This window comes from Vipera ursinii (assembly GCF_947247035.1).
Source record: "Vipera ursinii genome assembly, chromosome: 2".
Classification (NCBI taxonomy): domain Eukaryota; kingdom Metazoa; phylum Chordata; class Lepidosauria; order Squamata; family Viperidae; genus Vipera; species Vipera ursinii.
Genome location: NC_139513.1, coordinates 236639804 through 236662148, shown reverse-complemented (window position 1 = coordinate 236662148; position 22345 = coordinate 236639804). Strand labels below are relative to the sequence as shown.

At 41.2% G+C, this 22345-nt stretch overlaps 1 protein-coding gene and 1 long non-coding RNA gene across 2 annotated transcripts in view; both read right to left on the bottom strand.

Annotated features, from left to right (window-relative positions):
- Positions 1-5885: 5885 nt before the first annotated feature.
- On the bottom strand, positions 5886-8377 carry GADD45G (growth arrest and DNA damage inducible gamma). The gene is made up of 4 exons (XM_083356163.1): positions 8127-8377; positions 7774-7911; positions 7389-7602; positions 5886-6866 (listed from the first exon to the last, which is right to left on the bottom strand). The coding sequence occupies exons 1-4, from the start codon at positions 8177-8179 to the stop codon at positions 6756-6758; spliced, it is 516 nt and encodes a 171-aa protein (XP_083212289.1). The 5' UTR covers positions 8180-8377; the 3' UTR covers positions 5886-6755.
- Positions 8378-13632: 5255 nt separating this feature from the next.
- LOC310633955 overlaps positions 13633-22345 on the bottom strand; it is a 32778-nt gene continuing 24065 nt past the window's right edge. The window contains exon 3 of the long non-coding RNA XR_014491124.1: positions 13633-13740. This is a non-coding gene — a long non-coding RNA (uncharacterized lncRNA). The remainder of the gene's footprint in view (positions 13741-22345) is intronic.

Here is a 22345-nt window from a genome sequence, read left to right as displayed (position 1 = left end):
CACCTCCATCATATCCAACTGAACAGATTGTGATGGATATAAAAAATGGATGGAGAGAGAATCTTGCCCGCCCTCCTGAGGGTCTTGTAGAAATCAGTGATATAGGGAGGGAGGAGAAGCCGAGATAAGTCCTTAGAATGTATACCACTCAATGACATGGATATATTTACGAGTATAGCTACATTCAAGTATGATCCATATTTTGCTTAAAACATTGCATGGTTTAAGCCTTCGACTTTAGCATGAAGAGTGGTTATTAGTAATTCTGAAAAGAATAGTCTGTATTTTGGCTGGGGGGAAAAACAGTTTTCTGTCATGGTTTTCTTCTGGTGGACTTCCAGTTTTTTGCAGCCCAACCCTGATACGTTTACTTTCTAACATGCTTCCATAGTATAATAGCTTAATGCAAACCATGCACTTGTAGATACTGGATTCGAGCTTGCTATTAATTATCAGACATAACATGTCCATTCAAAGCCAGGAAAAGAAAGAAAGGCAATCTTCTCATCTGGAGTTTCCTGTTTCATTCCTTATTTATTAAAGGTAGCCTCTTCCATGTCGATGCTTCCCAGATGTCATGGTCCACAGCTTCACGTTTTAATGGCATTTACTAGGAAGGATGGGAACTTTAGTCCAACACTTCTGGAGGGCACCAACTGGTTTAAGGAAGGCTGATGTAGGGACTAATTACAAAACATAATATCCATTGTGCAGATTTACTGTATGCTATTCTACATAGGGGGTGAACAGGAAGTGATGACTAAGTGGCCAGAAGACAAAGCAAACTCAGAGATCTCCATTTCCTGATAATTTGTGTTGTCCTTATGAATTTATCTCATTTTTTAAAAAATCTGTATGCCGAACTTCAAAGCTACATTATCATAGGGCAGTTTTCAGCACACTCGATCAAATTTATAGTAAAATGCTTCAAATACACAAGAAAGTGAAGTAATTGAAGAACAAAAGATTAAAGTGATGAAAAGAAAAATCAGCACCGAAGTAGCTTAAAGCTAAATAACAAATACAGTCAAAATCACCCTTATTAATTGATTAAAATACCTGGGGATGGTGCGAAACAAACTTTGCTTTGGATACTTAGCACACTGGATAACCCCTAATAAGCCTAATGGAACCAGTTCATGTTAAATGACAAAATACTTCCTTGCATGATGTGTCTGTTCCCTTTTGGGCTGCAATGAGGAATCAGATGTTTCATTGGGTTTATTAAAAAAATAAAAAATCATGGCACATAGAAGATGACCATACTAGATAGCAAGGTAGTGAATTATATAAAGCCAGTAGAGCTCCCTCAGTTCCCTCTACCCACCTCCCCTCCCTATGTCTTTTCAGGAAGCAAAATCTTCATCTCTTCTGCAGTCAGATGTGATACAACCAACCAAGAGAAGCTGCACATTTGGATCTTAAGGACAGTGGTATGCACAAAGCTAAATAAATGAACCAGTTCACTAGTTTGGAATGCCTCTAAAGCCTTTGTCCAAGAGACAAAGTCTGCATATCATTCTGATCAGGGGTTTTAGATTTGGACTTTGCATACTGGCTGGGGAATTCTGGAAGCTGAAGTCCACATATCCTAAAGTTGCCAAGGTTGAAAACGTTGGTCTGCTGCTTCTAACATTACTCTGCCTTAGCTTTGGTTTTGGGGAGATAAATACCTGAAAATAATGTATCTAGAAGGTAGGGATAGATGTACAATCCTTTTGTGTTTTGCTCATTTCCATGTATTGGTTTTATTTATTTCATGGTAATGTACTGTATATCCACTTATGTGTAAATACACACATAGCACACATATCCCAGTTTTCCTTCAGCTAAGCCCTGTCTGTAAAATCAGATTTCCTGACATACCTCATTACACTTGAAGGATAAAATAAAATATTGTCCAAGCATATCAGAAATCAGTTCTTACTGGTTGTTACAATATGTCTTACTCTATGAAGGATTCCATTGGTCTACTCTAGGTGATGTCAATCTTTGATTAATGGATGCATGCAATGGGACTGTGTAATATGCTCAGAATGCAGATGCTATCCTTCCCGTCTCGATACTGATCAGATAGGTCATAACACACACTTCTATTCAGTGATATGAATCAACACGCTATGTAATTTGATAGCACTTTTGCTGCTGATGTTTGTTGAGGATGATATTGATATTTATTTATTTATTTATTTATTTATTTATTTATTTATTTATTTTTGGGACTTATATGCCGCCCTATCTCCCGAAGGACTCAGGGCGGCTTACAACAATAAAAACAAAAATACAAAAATTAAAAAAGAATTAAATAACAGCCCCAAAATAAATTAACTACAGTTAAAAATTAAAACATATTTAAAAACCCATCATCAATCCAGGTCAGCCTGATAGAAGAGAAAATTTTTGAGGTCACGGCGAAAGGACCAGAGGTCCGGGGCCATCCGAAGCTCAAGGGGAAGTTGGTTCCAAAGGGCTGGTGCTCCCACAGAGAAGGCCCTCCCCCTGGGGGTCGCTAGCCGACATTGTCTGGCCGACGGCGCCCTGAGGAGGCCCTCTCTGTGTGAGCGCACTGGGCGATGGGAAGTCGTCCCCGGTAGCAGACGGTCCTGCAAGTATCCCAGGCGCAGACCTGGCATGCATCACTGAAACCTGGTTGGGCCCGGAGGGAGGGGTCCCTCTGATTGAGTTATGCCCACCAGGTTTCCATGTGCTTCACCAGCCTCGGGCTCAGGGTAGGGGCAGGGGGGTGGCAGTTGTTATTAAGGAGGCCCTTTGTCCGCGGGAGACCACTGCCCCGCAGATTGGCGGACGTGAGTCCCTTCTCCTGAGGTGGGGTCCTGGGGGTCAGTTGGGTCTGTTACTCACATACCTTTCTCCCAGCCCTGCCCGGGCTACTCGACGCCCTCTCAGGGTTGGCGGTTGAGTTTCCCAGGCTTATGGTTCTGGGAGATTTTAACCTGCCTTCCCTGGGTGGTGCATCGGGGGTGGCCCGAGAGTTCATGGCTTCCATGATACCAATGGACCTGACCCAGACTCGCGAGGGGGGAAACACGCCCAACCTCATTTAGCCAGTACAACTAATGGTTAAGGATGATGGGGTTCAGCAATAACTAAGAAAATGGGTTGTCAAGTTCAGATGTAGATAACCGAAAACCAGTATATTTACTGTGCTTAGTTTAAGGATTTGGGGACATTTCCAATCCAATATGTGTGTGAGGTCCAGTGAACCTTAGAGATAGAACTGCCTGGATTTTCTATTGAATAAATGTGTTCTAGGATTAGTGTGCTAGTACATTTTGGAGTGACTTATCAAGAAAAACAACCCCAGCTTTCATCAACCTATTCCATAGTACATCTTTTCATGTGCTTGAAACAGTGTCACCTCAGGGCAGCAAGTTCACTGAATATTTTGCTTTCTTGCTTAGACAAATGAAATATAACTTTGCTCTTGACAAGTATAACTAGTGTACACAACAAATTGTCTCTCCAGTTATAGCACAAGATGCCTGCTTTGTTCTAAGGTCTTCTTTCCATCTTATCAGTGCAACAGTTTATTAAGTTATTTAAGGCCACTGCTTTTGACTCATGCTTTGCATAAAGTTATTACAGGATAGTGTTTTGTTTTTCCCCAGTTTTTGGGTACAGACCACATCAGGAGAGATATACAAACTAGCAGAATCCCATAAAGTCCTTGAAAATATATATTTATCAACCCAAAAGTAATTGAGGTCTCCTATGCAATCTTCTGCCTAAGGCATGGTCAAAGAGTTACTTAAGCAACTTCATCCAGATGTTCACCAGTGAATATTCTTAGTCATAGCCATTTGTGAAAAGGCTTTAGAATAGTTTTGAGCTTCAGTACATCTGGCAATAAAAGAGTTTAAAATGATTCAGAATCTCTGTTTGAATTTATTGGATCATATTTAGGAAATATGATTCACTAATTGTATCACAGATTCAGCTTGACTATCAAGAACTAATGGAATTTCATTTCACGGAATCTTTCACTGATATACTGTAAATAATTCTGTTGCCCTTGCATATTGTACAATTCAGATGACAAGAGTTTAAATCATAATAGGGAACCAGTTTGGCCAGGTAGTTGAGGCACCAGGCTAGGAACTGTGAGACTGTGAGTTAAGCAAAAAGTCAGCTTGGGTCAGTCACTCTCTCTCAGCCCTAGGGAAGAAGCAGTGACAAACTACTTCTGAAAAACTTTGCCAAAAAATTGCAGAGATTAGTCCAGATACTCACTATAAGTCAAAAGTGACTTGATGGCACACAGTCACACATGCGGCCATGTATGCACTCACACATAGTCATAATTACATATGAAGGGGTAACAGTGAACTATTAACTTGGAGTATATATTATTTACATGGTGCAGGGCCCTTTCCTTATGTCAGCTGCAACACCAGTTAAAAGGTTTTTCATAGTTAGTGAAAGCATTTATCAAATGGCATCATGGGGAATGTGATATATACAATCATGCCTAGTTTTGAATGCCAGGGCTGCAAATGATTTTTCTCCCCAAGATGCAAACAGCTATTCAGGTCCAAATGTAAGGATAAATAATATCAGACACTGGTGAGATAGCTTCATGCTCATTCACTGGAGTGAAATGAAGACAAAATGAGGATATTCATTCTCCAAAGGCACCTAATGTTGGGTTCCACTGCAACATTTTTAAGATGAAAAATTGGAGTATATATTATTTACATGGTGCAGGGCCCTTTCCTTGTGTCATCTGCAACACCAGTTAAAAGGTTTTTCATAGTTAGTGAAAGCATTTATCAAATGGCACCATGGGGAATGTGATATATACAATCACACCAGGAATAGTTTTAAATGCTAGGGCTGCAAATGATTTTTCTCCCCAAGATGCAAACAGCTATTCAGATCCCAATGTAAGGATAAAGAATATCAGACACTGGTGATACAGCTTCATGCTCATTCACTGGAGTGAAATGAAGACAAAATGAGGATATTCATTCTCCAAAGGCACTTAATGTTGGGTTCCACTGCAACATTTTTAAGATGAAAAATGTGGCTGATCTTCTATAGATTAAAAAAAGAATAGTGAAGTGTTTATACTCCCAGGGCAAATAAACCATTCTTTGAAGAACCAAATGTCCACATTTATCATTATTTTGCCTTTTTAAAATGTTCTTCCAGCAACTGGGAAGCTAAATGATCAATTCTGTTGCTACGGCAGATGGCAGATGGACAAACAAGCAGACAACTTGAAGCAGTTGCAAGTTTTTGGCACTCATCTGCATATTTCCAGTGCAATTCTATCCAATGCTTCAGCCTACGTCTGCTGCTCGTATCTATTGAAAATCAACTGTGCAAGATAAAAGTATTTGAAGAGAAAGATGGGTATGAAATATTTCTCCATTGCTTTTATCTTTGAATGAACAGTGCTCATCTCACTGTCAGGAATCTGATCCTACAAAACCATTTTTGTAATGTTTTATTCCTTCAGTGTTTTGAATGTTCAGCTGGCCAGTAACATGTGCTGTGCCTTCAATGCACAACAAAGGCGACCTACATTAGCAGGACTCATTAAACATGCAGCTCTTTAGTCTTGCAAGCTGTTGAGAGAAGCAGCTGTTGCAATGTGGTGGGTGAAAGGTCATGTCACTTCAATGGAAGGCATTTCCTTTGTCCAGCCACTCACTGCCTAAATCCTTCCAGCCAATGATACAAAACTATGTTGCTCCAAACCTTAAAATTTTAATCCGTATACAAGGTATTGTGTTGACTTACAAAAATAACTAAGTCACATTCATTTTTATTCTTTATTATAACTTTAAATTTATTTCAGGGAGCTCTGGTTATCTCCATAGTATACACTAATGGGAGCATTTGAACCACTTTTAAGTGTTCTGGAGCTACACACTGTAGATAAATACACTCTTATTTTAAAAAGCAACAAGTTTACAGCCTATGACTGTATCAGACAATTGTGCCTTAGCCCCTAGTACTGGAGTACACCTGTTACACCATTTGAAGAACATTTCTTGTGTGTGTTAATGTCAGTAAATAATGTCCCCATCGGCTTCATTGAAACTTTGATTGCAAATCCATTTCCCCACCACCACTCATAAGCAAGACCATTACTACATAGAAGTTAATCTTCAAAATTTATTACAAAATATATAAGATCTTCAACAGCAACATCAATTTAAATCAAAAATAATTATTGCAAAATTGATCAATATAGAATATAGTCCAAAGGCCTCTGATAGATCAGTCTTCATTAAACTTTTTATATCAATGCAATGGTACCAATGTGTACTATGCTTAAGAGTCTTTTGGGGCACTTTTAAGTACCCCCATCAACCATTCCTGATTACAGTGTCCACATATTATTCACATGCCACTTGTATCCAGTTTTCCAACTTTCTCCCTTATTTTGCTACCAAACGTTTCATCTCACTTGGAAACCTGCAACAGTTTTTCTTTTTCTTCTGCTCCTTAAAACATGAGATACTTTTTCAGCTCCAGACGTGTCAGCTTCCTTACCAACTGCAATTTAGTGGGGACTTCCTGTTGGCATGAGCCATCCCCGTCCCTCCTCTTCTCCACAAGATCCCACCGTATGCTGACTGAGCGACTTAATCCAACACAAGCTGTTGACCGGGCTAATCTCCAGAATCAGCCACTTGTTGGGTTGCCTAGATGTGTAACTCCAGGACAGAGGGAATGCAACAAAAGGTGCGAACCTCTTCTATGCATTGGATGGTCAGCCTCCATCACTCAGGAAGGGCAATATTGGGCACCCAGTCATTCACATTTCGACTCTCCTCACAAAACAAGTTCAACTTGTCCAAGGCTGGATCTTTCCAGGCATCCTCGTTGGGATTCTATAGTAAAACAAACAAAAAACAAAAAAAAAACACCAGAAGCTATTAGTGAAAGCTGTCGACCTAGAAATCATTTAGTATTTTATATAAAACATTTTCCTTACTTGTAATAATAAAACTATGATTTCCCAAATACCAGTTGTAATGCTCTTGCATGGAAACCAATGTATTATTTAAGTTGCTCAGTATTTGCATACTATTTCTGGGGTGTCAATTAATGTACAAAATTGGTTCCCTTGAGGATAATCTATTGCTGGAAACTCAGTTATGGCTTTGGATATCTCCAAGAGGCTCAAGTTGCTCTAACAAATCATTATTCTGCCTGAAAACTGTGACTTAAGTGACACAAAAGCGACTCCAAGGGAGGAGGGAGGAAGAGAGAAGTAGGGGAAATCCCACTCTCTACATAATCCTGCATAAAGGTCAAGTATTAAAAGTCACAAACATAACGGGAAATTTTGCAACCCTGAGGGAGTACAAGCCCTCTCTCGACATTCTCTAAGCAGACACAAAACCACTTACCGTAATGAGGATGCAGTGCAGATCTCGGGGCTCCCCAGATTCCTCCCCGGCACCCACGATGGCAGCCAGTTTCTGGATGTCATTTATTCTCACAATGTCGATGTCGTTTTCACAGCAGAAAGCCTGGATGAGGGTAAAGTGGATCTGGAGGGCAATGTCTCCCTCGTCCTCCTCATCTGCAGCCAGCACACAGAAAGCCACGGTGTCTGGATCGCTGCGGGGGGGGGGAATGAGGGGAAAGCAGATTAGCAGGGATCCCGGGATGCTTCCAACCCAGGGAGGGAGGGAAAAGCGAGCTTAAAGCCCCTCGCTCCAAGGACCAAGCTGGCGTTTAAAGGCCGGCCACCCACCCACCCACCCTGCGCCGAGCGAGCCGGATACTCACACGTTCATCAGCTTGGCAGATTCATAGACGCCGGCGGTAAGGCAACCTCGGCGCTGCGAGGCGACGAGCAACTCCTGGAGCGCTTTGCCGGCGCTCTGCATCCTGGTTCCGCTTGCGCTAGTGCTGCTCGCGGCGCCACTGCAAGAGAAGCGGAGAAGAGCGGGTCAGTGTCGGGAAGAAGGAGCCGGGCTACAACGGACGCACCGCTCTCTGGCTCAGCCTCGCCACCTAGGTGAGGACCGGCTTTGCGCGAGATTCCCTTCCCGAGCGTCAAAAAAAAATGCCCCGTCCTCTCTTTTTTTTCCTTCCTTCCTTCCCCGGGCTGAGAAGCAGTGCCGGCGGATAGTAGTTACCTGTCGCTCGTTTCAGGCATCGGTTCCTGGTCGTGAATTTCTTCCAGAGTCATAATGGTCCAAAAGACGAAGGGAAAAATAAAATAAAGCACCAGGGTTATCCACACAAGGCTGGCTCTGCAGTTCAAAGTAAAAATAATAATAATAATAATCTTCCGGAAAGCGGTTCGACAAAAGAAAAGGGGATGGGGGCAAAAAAAAAAAAAAAAAAAAAATCCAAAGCCGAAGTTCCTCTGCTTAACCGTCTGCTCTCAAATCCCAAGCGCGTCTGAGCGGCGAGGAGCAGCGTTTGCCCTATATATAGGCTGCGGAGCTAGCGCGCCGGCAGCTGCCGGAACCTCGCCTCCTCTGATTGGCTGAGCTTGGCGTGTATTGTTATGTTAAGCCGACAGTCGGGTAGACCCGGCTCGTGCCGGGAGGCCACGTGGGAGGAGGGGGCTGGCGGGCGGGGGCAAGCGGGTAATGGCGTGGAAAGGGGCCGGGGGATTTCAATGCCTCGAATTCGCTTTTGTTATGATGTTACTAGGCAGACTGCGGCCGACGTACTAGATCTTTGAAGCGGGCGGAGGGAAGAGCGGATGACTCAAAAGGAGGGAGCTCGCCTTAAGATGGGCAACCTGTGGCATAAGTTCCGCCAACTGCGCTGTAACGTGATAAAAGAGTTTTTTTTCCTTGCGTGCGTTGCTTTTCCAGAGACAATTCCATCAGCAAAGTCTCTCCCTCCACCCTGCTCCCAAATCAAGTTCTCTTGTCCTATTGCCAAACCCAAACCGAATGAACAAGGCTTGGGCACTCCATGGGTGTGTGTGTGTGTGTGTGTGTGGTGGAGGGGTGTCCCGCATCTCTGCATCTGTCCCAGCAAGGGCTCACAGGTTTCTTAAACGCCTCGGATCTCAAAACGTCGGACTTTTTGCAGAAGCAATCCGAATTAGGTTTTTGCTAGAAGTGGAGATTGGGGAGGGTGGGGGAAGGGGAGGGGAGGGGGGGGGCACGGACAGTTCCTGCAAAGTTCACCAGAATGAGACTAGATCAGCGTTTCCCAACCTTAGGAACTTGAAGATGCGTGGACTTCAACTCCCAGAATTCCCCAGCCAGCTATGCTGGCTGGGGAATTCTGGGAGTTGAAGTCCACGCATCTTCAAGTTCCTAAGGTTGGGAAACGCTGGACTAGATCCAGGCCGGCATGTCTAATGAGCTGCTGCTGTGAGCAGATTGTGGAAGGCACACGCTGCTCGTTTGCATTTCTATGGAGACCTCACAATAGCGGAGGTCTGGCGTGTGGCAGTTTGGAGCGCAGACAATTGAGGCTTTCTCTTCATAGCTGCACTGTCCACCTGCCACTGGGTGAAGATTTGCTTTGGGGGTGAAGGAAGGCGGGAGCGGTGCGCGGAGGGAGGAAAGGAGAGGGGGGGGGACAATTGCATTACTCTCTTGGGTCGGCCAATCTGCTCCTGCTGATGAATGTCTCCACTTGCACGCACACACACACATTTCCAAAGTGCAATTGAATTTGGAGGCTTTCGGAGCACGCGATCGTCTCCTCCTCAAAAGGCTCCGTTATTCGGCCTTTTGTCTTTGCCCCCGAGCCATGCTTTCATTGGCCTTTTGTCTTTGCCCTGAGGCCACACATTCAGACATTGCAGGACATCCTTTAAGCACACTTGGCCTGTGGCCGCCTCGGCTTAACCGGGCCAGTCTAATGAAGCAGAAAGCAAAAAAGGGCTACTACACCTGTTCTCAGAAAGATGGACTCCAACTTCATCTTTGGAAGTGAGAAATGAAGATTCAGATCCAAGTGAAAGGAAGTTGGTTGGGGGAGGGGGCATGATTCACTTACAGAATTCACTGCAACAAGACACCAGCTTGGAAGATAGGAGGCAGATCTTGGATGAAGGGTGGGCAACTATTGCAACTTTACCACGTGCAGACATGGACTTGCAGAATTCCTGAGCCAGCCACGTTGACTCAGGAATTCTGGGAATTGAAGTTTGCAGATTGCCTACCTCTGTCTCGAACAATGAAATTATCAGTGGCTGTTAGGCATGATAATGAATGGATGACTGAGGAACATGAGTGCAACTTTTATATTGTCCTCCTGGCCTGCTTGTAGAATTTCCACTGAAGCAACAGAATGCTGGTCAGGCTGGCAAAGCGTTCTTTGCAATTAATGATAAGGCTCAAGAGAGGAAACGTCTAATTGTTTATTTAAAAAAAAAACTTTTTCAAATAGAGAAAAGAGCACAATTTGTCTTGTGAATTAAAGAAATGAACATCTTATGCTGAGGTCTCCCTTTTTTCCCCTCTTGTGTCTTATTTCTTTCATTTCAGCAATTTTAGGCTAACAGCGCTACCTGCTGGATTAATGATGCATATCTTTCAGATTATAATAATTGGCTAAAATCAAGTTTCTAAGAGGAAAAGAAAAAAGTCTCCCATTGGATAAAATGCAGGGGGTATTTTTCCTGCTTACAACAGATTAAAAAGCCGGTATTAACTCTTTTTTGCATATTCTACCTACTCTCTGGGGTTTGTAGTCTTTTTGTTCTGGCACATGAACGCAGCTGTTTCTATGTATTGGCTCCTTTGAAAGAAGAACCCTTTCTATATCAAATAGAATTGTGCCACCTTGTGGACATACAAATCATGGCTTCCAGAAAGAAAAAAGTTGGATGCAACTTAGCTTACAAAATCATAACCAAGTTCTATTGAAAATATGCTCCCAAGAGCATTTACCTAAATTACATACTGTAGATAAGAAATGTCATAATAGTTAATACAATCAATTTATGAAGTTATCCAGTCTGTTCCTAGCCAGCACTCTTTCAAAAAAGAAGAGAGGCAGATGGAAGCTCCCAATCAGAGCAATTGTACTAAAGAGCAAATAGGACCACAGACATTTAGCAACAAAAGAGGAGTGAGAGAGAACCACGCTGGCCTCCCACCTCCAGAGATAATAGCTCCAAAGTAAATTTAATAACCATGTGAGGAACGTAGAGATCCAAATGCTGCAAAATGGTAACATATGGCTTTGAGAGCAAGGAGTATTTAAAGAAACAATCCAAGTTGCTAGTAATAATTTGTACGACATTGCCAGTACTAATTAGCATGACAAAAAACTGAGGACTGGGTGATTTTCAATTAATTGCAATGTGGATTTCTGCTTGGGGCAATGAGGTCTAAATTCTGAAGAAACCAGTTTGCTCCACTGAAACAAAGGTAACTGAATTAGAGCAAAGATGTGTGCAAATAGAACTCGCTGGGTCAGGCTGTTTCATCCCATTCCCAAGATACCAGCTGTTTGGGAGAAGAAAGGTCTTAAGGGAGAAGGACATCATTTCAAGTGTAACAATGAAGTTTCAGGGAAAAGGTCTTTGGAAAAGGTCTATGAACTCACATTCTCATATCAAGGATACACTTCTGGAAATGGACAACTTTTAAGATAAAGGTAAAGGTTCCCCCGCACATGTGTGCTAGTCGTTTCCGACTCTAGGGGCCGGTGCTCATCTCCGTTTCAAAGCCGAAGAGCCAGCGTTTGTCCGAGGACATCTCCGTGGTCATGTGGCCGGCATGACTAGATGCCAAAGGCGCACGGAACGCTGTTACCTTGCCACCATAGTGGTCCCTATTTTTCTACTTGCATTTTTATGTGCTTTCGAACTGCTAGGTTGGCAGAAGCTGGGACGAGTAACAGGCGCTCACTCTGTTACGTGGCACTCAGGATTCGACCCGCCAAACTGCCGACCTTCTGATCGACAAGCTCAGCGTCCTAACCCACTGAGCCACAAATTATCTTGGAGTCAAGATGAGATATTTGAGTGTTTAGTTGCAAAAGGGTACATAGAGACTTTCTATAATAAGCTTGGTGGGATAAATTGAAATAGTGGAACATAATGATTACTAGACGCAGACTTTAAAAAAAGAACAAGATTTAGTATGCTGTTGTATTTATATCAAAGAAGGTATACAATTTATAGTAGTAGAAAACATTGCAAGACAGAATTGCTGTGGATTGCAGTAACTGGCCACACATGTACCTTGGGGTCTAGAAAAATATCTGATCAAGTGCAAATTTAAGAAAAAGCCAGGAAGGTACACAAAGGGGAAAATATTAAAATATTGATTTTTACACATATCCCCACATAGCTTTGGTATATTCATGCTCAGGCTGCAGGTTCTTCTGCAATAAAGTTCCCCAATGTTAAACAAAAGCAATGTGCAATAATACCATTATTATATCATATTACTAATATCAAAGAAATTGCATAGTATATTCAGTGGCCACGAATGAAAACAACAAGTCCAGATCACCCCTAAGTATTTTATAAGCTGGGTTCACATTGGAAGGTAGGAATGTTGGTTTTCTGGAAAAGCAATTAAAGTACACAAGTGAGATAAGTAGCACAACATGAGATATTACACAAAGCTCAGTCACTTGTTCAGCTAGAGCAGGGGTAGGCAACCTCGGCTTTTTTATGACTCATGGACTTCAACTCCCAGAATTCCTGAGTCAGCTATGCTATGCCATGACTGTAAAAGAGCCAAGGTTGCCTAGTTTTGTTTGTGTCATTCATCTAAGAAAGAAGTGCTGCATCTGATTTCTTCCTCCCGCAACAGTCTTAAGGATAGCTCTTTAAAAGGCATATTTAGATGTAGACTGAGCAGCTGGGAGATTGTTTGGAGACCGTATGCTTTGCCTGACCTAAAATAAATGACACAAAAGAGAGCTTTCAAAGGTCACCAAATGACTTTTTCTAAGTCGCCATTTCTCTGGCTATAAAAGGCCATTAGCGAACATTTTTTAGAGCACCGAGAGAAGGAAAAGGAAATAATATCTTCAACAGGGACATATATCTTCCCTTTCTATTTAATATGATACACCCACCAGCATCTGGGCTAAAAACAAAAGTAGTACTGGTTTTCTTTAACAGAACCTCAGCTGAAAAAAAATGAAGAGTTCAGTTCACATTTCTTTTTTAGGGTTAATCAGTGGATGTGCCTTTTCATAGAATCATAAAACCAGAAGAGAGCATTTAGGCCATCAAATCCAATTTCTTACTCAGTGCACGTTTCCAATGTAAAACATATACACCAGATGCATGCTTGAATGTATCCAAAGAGGGGATGCTTAGTAAATAAATAAAATTATTAATAAACAACTACATAATAATTCATAGAAATTCATCCTGATATTACAGTTGCAGCCAAAACCTAATTTCTAATTCCATCCAAACTGAAAATTCAAAATTGCAATATAAGCAAACAGGCAGAAAAACAAAGAATCCTAAATCAGACTGGACACTTGGTTCCAACGTTGAACTCCGTTACTGTTAGTGTTCCAGTTGAAGTGGACTCTACCTTTCTGTAATTTAAGCCAGTTAGTCCAAGAAATGTTGCTGTTTTGTGTAACAAACTTCAGATACTTTATAAGTACTTGATGAACCTCCTCTCAATCTTCTCAAGGCAAGACTATTTTAATTTCTTCACATTTTCTTCATAGGACACAGTTTGCAGGCCTCTGGTCATCTTCTGGGCCCTTCTTTGGACATGTTTTAGTTTATCCAAGTTAATATAAAAGTGTGATGTCCAATTCTGGCCACCCAACGTGAAGTCAGTTCTACCCAATACAAATAAAATGGATCATAGTATGCACTAGAGATGGTGGAACATAGAGAAGAGGGAGACATAACAAAAAGTCATAATACAGCACCCTAAACATGGATTTTTTTTAAAATAAAAAACTGTAGAAAGCAACAACAACAACAACAAACTTTGGGGCTAAACAGAGTAAGTGCCTAAAGTTGAATCAGCTTGGTAAGGCTATTGTGACCTGTTTTCTGCTGAGTCACCATTATGATAAGGTCCCCATTATGAAATCATCTGGCACAAGCAAGGTCAGAGAGGCCCTTTGATAGTCTTCTGGGCCAGTTGGATTTGTGAGCTTTTGAATCACTTCTTTTCAATATGTTATTACATATTTATTATTGATTGGTTAGAATGCTTGAATTTGTATATGTATGTATGTATTTTTTATTTATCCATTTTCTTAATAAAGGGAATAATTTATTCCCTTGATTTATTACATTACCTTTTTACAGCTATTTGTTGATCATGCATAAGTATTTATTTATTAGGTCTGTTTGTTGATTGGTTGCTTTGGAAAGACAAGGCACTGAAAGATACACAAAATGTAAGTACAATTTTTTTATGGCTTCTATATTCCAGAGCAGTGTGTAAAAGGAGATAAGTGCAATAGCAGTCATAGGAGCTAAAACTGTCTGTTCATATACACTTTTTTTAGCTGTGGCTGCTCCCTTTGACAGTCCCCAGTCATGAGGAAAGAGTTGTCTCTATGGAGATGCATCCCAACACAATTGGAGATAGTGACATACCCACAATCTCAAATCCTGAGGAAGCATCTGCAAAAAAGCTGTTAGGATCTTTCTATCATACTTGATGTATTGAATTACAAATGAATTGGTGTTATGTACTGTAAGAGACAAAAGTGCATTAATTCATGTTGCTCATCCCCTTCCCCCATTGTTCTAGGATAGAAGTGTGGTCCTTCTTTCGTAAAATGACATCAAAGGTTTCCCCACTCCAGAAAGAAGGAAAAAATAATCAAGAAAAACACACCAGCAAACAGGACAGCAGGGAATATATTCCACCAGTATATTCCCCTGATATCCAGATAGATAACGGAGAAAAGGTATTAAAAAAAAATCCTCTCCCAATGGATGGCTACTCTGGGAAATGGCAACGTGGTGCAAGTTAACATCACACATGTCATGACATCGTTGTACAAATGATGCAAGCTATATAATTTGCATCCCTTCTAGACTGACAAAATTTACCTAGTTCACAACAGGAGCCTGATATCATGATTCAGGTGGAATCACTACTGTACATTTATATCTCTCCTCATTAGTATAGTAAAAGTAACAATAGGACTGTGGGAAAAATATTAACTACTGGAAACTTGCACTGATTACCTAGCCCAGTGTCAGCCTGTACCTACTTATAGCTGCAAAGCTGCATCTGTTGGATTTTTGACAGCTATTCTCCTTAGCCAAGTCGGGGGATCAACTACCTCTTGTGAAGCAGATTCCAGCTTTCCTGGTGATAATGGCAGCAGAAAGTGAGCAGTCTGCATTGGTTCTGCAACAGGAAGGAAGAAAGCTTGCTTCTTTCTTCCTTCCAGTAAACTGATTAATTCAAGTTGGGTGAGATTTTGCAGTAATTTGCAACTAACCTGTTGACATTAATACAACAAAGGGAATGTCGTGTGGTCAGTGAAATACGACATTAGTCATTAGTGAGGTCTTGCCAAACAGCAACATGGAAATATGGATTCCCAATCTGGTGTTATTCAACTGATTTTTAGAGTACCAAGACTGGTGGCAGAATCAGTTAAGATTTTACATTCTGTTCAATATCAGGTCAGACTTCAGTGGGGATTGCCATCTTGGGTTTTTAATTGTTTGCACTGCCTGTGCACTTATCAAGGATAACACTTTTGCTCTCTTTGATGTATAATTATACAAGAGATAAAATTTTGAAGTTGGGGAAAAAACGATTTGAGCCACACTAGCCATTCTTCCATACTTCCTGCAGTATTCCATGATGTCACCTTCGTTTTCTTCCACTAGGTCGTGTGTGTTCCCAATATCATTCTTAATATTGAATTAAAAGTAATTTGTAAATACGTAATTAAATACATCTATGAAGTTATATCTAGCAATACGTCAAAGGCAGAAATAAGAACCTAGTGGACATTAATTTTGCTTCATTCTCTACCTCCCAAGTAAGGAATTCTGTGTCTCAAACCTTAATGAGATAGCTCCACAGAACAAGACGGTAGTAACTTTATTATTATTATTATTATTTTAATCCCATTTATATCCCGCCCTTCTCCGAAGACTCAGGGCGGCTTACAATCTAAGCACAAATCAAATGTGCTTAGCAATAGCCTTCATTCTATGTATATGCCTGCTTATTAGGGCTTTCGGGGCGCCCCCCCAAGCGGCATTATTACAAAGTCAGCTTATTGCCTCCAACAATCTGGGTCCTCATTTTACCTACCTCGGAAGGATGGAAGGCTGAGTCAACCTTGAGCCTGGTGGGATGCGAACGTGCACTAATTGCAGGCAGCTGGTGTTACTTAAGGAGGCATTAGCCCACTGCTCCACCAAGGCTCTTTTACTGAAGCTGCAACAGTGCTTGATACTATAGGAGCAGATATATGTCCAAACAATGACAGTTAACTTGGGCTAAAGCAAAAGTTGTTTTTGACCAGTCCACAAAAATTCCTAAAATTCTTCTTTCCTCGTCAGCAAATTTCTACAAGAAATTAAAATTTATTTTCTTTTGATGCCTTTTAAAAGTAATCATAGAGATCTTTCAGATAATTGTGGATCAAAATAAGGAGGTTGTATGCCACATTTCAGGGACGCGGTGGCTCAGTGGGTTAGGACGCTGAGCTTGTCGATCGGAAGGTCGGCAGTTTGGCGGGTCGAATCCCGAGTACCGCGTAACAGAGTGAGCGCCTGTTACTCGTCCCAGCTTCTGCCAACCTAGCAGTTCGAAAGCACGTAAAAATGCAAGTAGAAAAATAGGGACCACTACGGTGGGAAGGTAACAGCGTTCCGTGCGCCTTTGGCGTCTAGTTATGCCGGCCACATGACCACGGAGATGTCCTCGGACAAGCGCTGGCTCTTCGGCTTTGAAACGGAGATGAGCACCGGCCCCTAGAGTCGGAAACGACTAGCACGCATGTGCGGGGGAAACTTTACCTTTACTTTTATGCCACATTTGTTGTGCTAAATGGCATGCATGGCAGTTGAAGCTGTAAGATTTCCATCACCTTTTTGTCTGTAGAGGCTTCCAAACTCCACTGTACAGGACAAAAAATGGAGAAGTGTTATCTAGGATAAAGGATGCACAGTTCTCTGAACTGAATTCTGAGTCAGGGAGACACTTTTCCAATATCATTGGAATATGTGACTGCTTTATTATGGGCATATCCAAAAAATGAACAATAACCAAACCTTGAAAACCATAATCCTATCTCAAAATTGCCTTTTGTATTCAGGAGGGCTATTTTCCAATCACCTGAACTTTGCTTTGGGATAGCACCTACGCTCTCTTTTTCATTGGAATGGATGAGTTAACTGGCTTTTGTATATCCACATTGATATATCTTAGATATTTCACTGTCTGAAAACATTTTGTCTGTATAATTCACAGGAAATGATGAATTGTGCTGTAAAGATGATGGTGGTAATATTGTAATAATACCATTACTACCACAAGAAGAATTTTATTCTGTGTTCACTGCTTTGTCAGTACGCTGGAAAATTGTCGGCTCACCAGCATTCAGGATTTTAATTCTTTTGACTTTCTACATTTGTCCTATACATCTCTGCGTCATTATATCTGCCAAACATTTCAGTCCAGTCAAGACAGTTATCCTTCCCAAAGGAAGGCACTCTAAGAAAATCTATGATCGGCTGCTTAGTGTGAGAATAGTGTATCCCACTAACAGCAGGAATGGGAACAATCCATGAAGGCAGCAATGTCCCATCTTTGGCCCCATCTAGTGCCAAAACCAATTACAAAAATCAGGAGAACTTGCAGAGAAGATTTAATGTTACCATACTACAGTAGTAGAATCTAGGTAGTAGAATCTAATCTATACTATTGGTCACTAGCAGCTGGAAAGGGCATTGCACTTCAGAGATTGGTTGGATGTTAATGGTTTTAATGTTAAAAGCAGTCAGGTTGTATTTCTCAAAAGTGTCTTGCTCCAAACTAGGCCTTTTATAAAACTAAATAATATTCTGCTTTATAATAGAACTAGGCAATGCTTCGGATTCAATTTGGAAGAAGTGCTTTGAAAATGTGGAAGTACAAATGCAGCCTCTCTGCTTTAAGGAGGGCATTTGCAAAAAAGAACAGTTTTTTTTTTAAAGACTTATTGCTTTACTAGGCACTTTTATTGTAACATTCAAGTGTGGTTAGAAATGCATGGCTTAATCTCTGAGACAAGAATAAGTATTATTTGTTCACTCAACCAGATATTTAGGACAAATACTGATTTGGCCCTGGTTATTAATGTATTGTTTTCTTAAATTTATGCCATATGACTTGAGAAAAAAATTATGCTGGGAGAGAGAAACAAAATAAATGAGTAAGTTGTATAGGGAATAAACAGTGTCCCTGTTTTTTTAACATATTGGCAGGTGCACAACTGGAAACCACTATGATATATTAAGAAATCTGAGGCACATGTTCCACAAAATGCATGCATGTTTCTTTTTCTGAAGGATTTTATAAATCTGCTGCTTGGCAGAATTTGAGGAACTGAATGCAATTTTACAATGTTTTTTCTTGGATTTCTGTTGAGAATAATGCAACAAAAGATTTTGAAAATGAACTACTCTTCTAGAGAGAGATGAACTTCATTTATGCAGCAATTTTGGAAATAAATACTGTCTTGGATCGTCTATTTCATTTTACTATGCCAACTCTGAAAAGAAGATATTTTTATTCAACAGAAAGCTATTATTTAAGATGAAAGGAAGATGAAAGTAAATCATCTTATTGGCTTTACTGGCTTTTAGGTCCTCCAAATTTTCTTCTGCTCACAAAGCATCCATGCTGCCTTCTGGGTAATACTGCCCTTACTGCTCTATATGATCTCCTTGGGTAATTCCATTTTTAGTACCCAAACAATATCTTCTGTAGGAGTTATCACTTGATTGCATTCATATTTACTATACAGCTAGTCCTTGACTTACAATCATGCCTGCCTGGACCTTCCATCACTAAGTGATGCAGTTGTAAAGTGAGCCAAGCCCAATTTTATAATCTTTTTTGCTACAGATATTAAGCAAATCACCATGGTCACTAAGTGAATCACACAATTTTTAGGCAGAACCAGCTTCCCTCACTGACTTTGCTTGTTAAAGTCCCTGGGAAGGTCATAAATGGTGATCACATGATTTCAAGGTGCTGCAACCATTGTAAATACAAGCTAGTTGCCAAACATTTTTTTTTCATTTTTAATCCCATTTATATCCCGCCCTTCTCCGAAGACTCAGGGCGGCTTACAATTTAAGCACAAACCAATGTGCTCAGCAATAGGCTTCATTCTATGTATATGCCTGCTTATTAGGGCTTTCGCTCCCCCCCCCAAGCGGCATTATTACAAAGTCAGCTTATTGCCCCCAACAATCTGGGTCCTCATTTTACCTACCTCGGAAGGATGGAAGGCTGAGTCAAACTTGAGCCTGGTGGGATGCGAACCTGCACTAATTGCAGGCAGCTGGTGTTACTTAAGGAGGCATTAGCCCACTGCTCCACCAAGGCTCCACCAATTGAATTTTGAACATGTGACCTCGGGGATGCTGTGATGGTTATTAGCGTGATAACCTGTCATGAGTCACTTTTTTTTAACACTTCATAACTTTGAATGGTCATTAAATGATGGTCATAAGTTGAGGATTATCTGAATGTGCAAAGGAGCGATGTCTAGCTAGCTGTGATGCGTTCATTTTCTTTCTCTCTTTCCCTATATTCCCATCACTTTCCCATCAGGTTCTGTGTGCATATCCAAATTAAGGATTGCCTACGTGGGTTTTTCTCCCAGGATAAGCACCCATTTCTACCTATCCACCTCAAAAATGACTATCCAGCCAATCAGGAACAATAAGCATGTAAAAACAGCATGTACTCCCTGATGTTATTTTGGTATTGTTTTTTTCTTAAGAGTATCAAGCTTCCCAACTGTTGTAAGTCTTAAGTTATTTTTATAACTATGACTGTGTGTAAGTAAAACCAAGGAAGGAAGGAAGGAAGGAAGGAAGGAAGGAAGGAAGGAAGGAAGGAAGGAAGGAAGGAAGGAAGGAAGGAAGGAAGGAAGGAAGGAAGGAAGGACTTAAAACAGTCTTGGAGTCTTTTTAGACCATACTGCAAACTCATGTTGTTCTCCAGTTTTCAAAGCAATGCATATAAGCAGTTTCTCTGTGACTTTGGTTGTCCAGAAAGAGATTCTACCATAGCAGAAAGCAAAAATCTGTACCAGCTTCAACCTCATATATAATTATAGAAAGCATACTTTGATCCTTTTAAACTTTCTGACTAACATTCTGACTTTTGTAACTTGCAGGGCATTGATATATTTATCAACTTTTTGAATGCCATGAATACTGTTTATGGCCCATTGGCAGAAAAAGGAAAGATTGTAGAAACAATTGTGGTGAGTCTATCCTTCTGTACCATTTGAAAACCAACAGTATCAGAGCTATGATTATATAATGGTAGTCCTCAGGTAACAGCAGAACTTGGGATCAGAATTTCTGTAGCTAGGTGCTGTGGTCATAAAGCAGGATGTCATAAATCCAGCACTTCCAGTTGCCATTGTTAAGCAAATCACTGCAGGTTGTTAAGGACACCATGTGATTGCCATCTGCTACTTCCTGCCAGCTTCCCCTTTGGCTTTGCTTATAGGAAGCCAGTAAAGAACATCACAAATGGTGATCTGGTGACCATGGGATGTGACTGACATAAGTATAAGCACTGGTTTAAGTATCACTTGCTCAGAGCACTGTACGTTTGAACAATCACTGAACATACTGTTAAGCAAGGATCAGCTATAAAAGTTTATGCATACAGAAATGTATGCCTGCTTAGTTTGTGTGGAAATATTGGTGATCAGAATAGAAACGTCAGTTCAACTTCCGGATGGCAAGGCGTCGCCGGAGGCAGCCATTCTTTGGCTGTCAGCCTCGCGGCTCCGTAGAGCCACCAAAAACAGCGCCAAACAGCTGTTTTGGCGGCTCCGAAGCTCCCACCTCGGGAGAAGAGGAGGGGGTGAGCGCCCAAGTAGGGGTAGAGCTCTCCGGGGCCGCCAGAACTCAGAGTTTTGGCGGCTGAAGGATTGAGCCCCCCCGAAGCCTGGGCATACTCCGGACTGTGAGGCGCCTCTGCTCCGGGTTTTTTGGACCAGAACAGGGCGTTCGCAACCATCCCTGCTAGCAAGGAAGAGCTATTGAGAACGAGGACGCAGGCAGAGCGATGCAGGAGATTTCGGTGAAGATGGTGTTTTGATCTTTAACTCAATGGACTTTGCTGAGCTCGTAAGTGAAAGTGCGTAGCTAACAATAGTGGGTGAAAATGGCGGCTATATCTTCTAAAGTTCCTGCTTTGGTGCAGCAGTCTTCGCTGAAAACTTTATTGTCCCCTGCACCCGTATCTGCATCAGCTTTTACAGTAAAAGATTTGCAGAATCTGCTGCAAGAGACTATGGAAAAGCAAATGCAACAATTCGTTGAGATAATGGAGAAAAAGTTGGAGGAGAAGTTTACAGAGAAATTAACAGAAATGAGAGCAGACATCACATCTGCAATGCAAAGCATGGTTAAATGTATTGAGAATTTGGATGAAAGAGTGGAAGATCTTGCTCAAAATGATATTAGACTGGAAGCCAAAATGACAGAAACTGAAAATGTGGTAGAGAAAATTGATTATGATTTGATTTCGACACAGTATTATCAGATGGAGTTTGCTTTAAGGATTAGAGGCCTAAAAGAAAATCCTGAGGAAAATTTGAAGAAAATGGTTTCTGAGGCTTTGGAAGGGGTGTTGGGGCGACCAGCAGACGAAATAATGGAAGATATAGATAAAATCTTCCGTGTTAATTCGTGGATTGCAAGACAAAGGAAATTACCCAGAGATGTGGTAGTTTATTTTTCAAAGAGAATGATTAGAAATGAAGTTATCCAGGCCTCCTACAATATTGATTTTGTAATTGCTGAGCAAAAAGTTCTGATTTTAAAAGAGATCCCTGCAAGAATTTTAAGAAAAAGGAAGGAATTTGCTTTTTTGACACAAGAATTGAGACGATGTGATATCAAGTTTAGATGGCAGATACCAGTGGGTATGGTGGTGACCTATGAAGGTACGAGGCATTGTTTTACCACGGTGACTCAGGCACGTGATTTCTATAGTAATGTTTTAAAAGCAGTCCCCATACCATTTTTGGAATCTACAAAGAAAAAAGGTGAGAGAGAGTCTCAACGTTCCAGAGAGAATCTACAAGATGCTGAAGGGTTAATGCAGACAGATGTGAAAGCTACAGGAGTGGGTCAAATTTCAGTACCACTGGAGAAGGCCAGAAATTGGAAGAGGCGTGCTGCTTCTGAACGAATGAATCAAGCCTG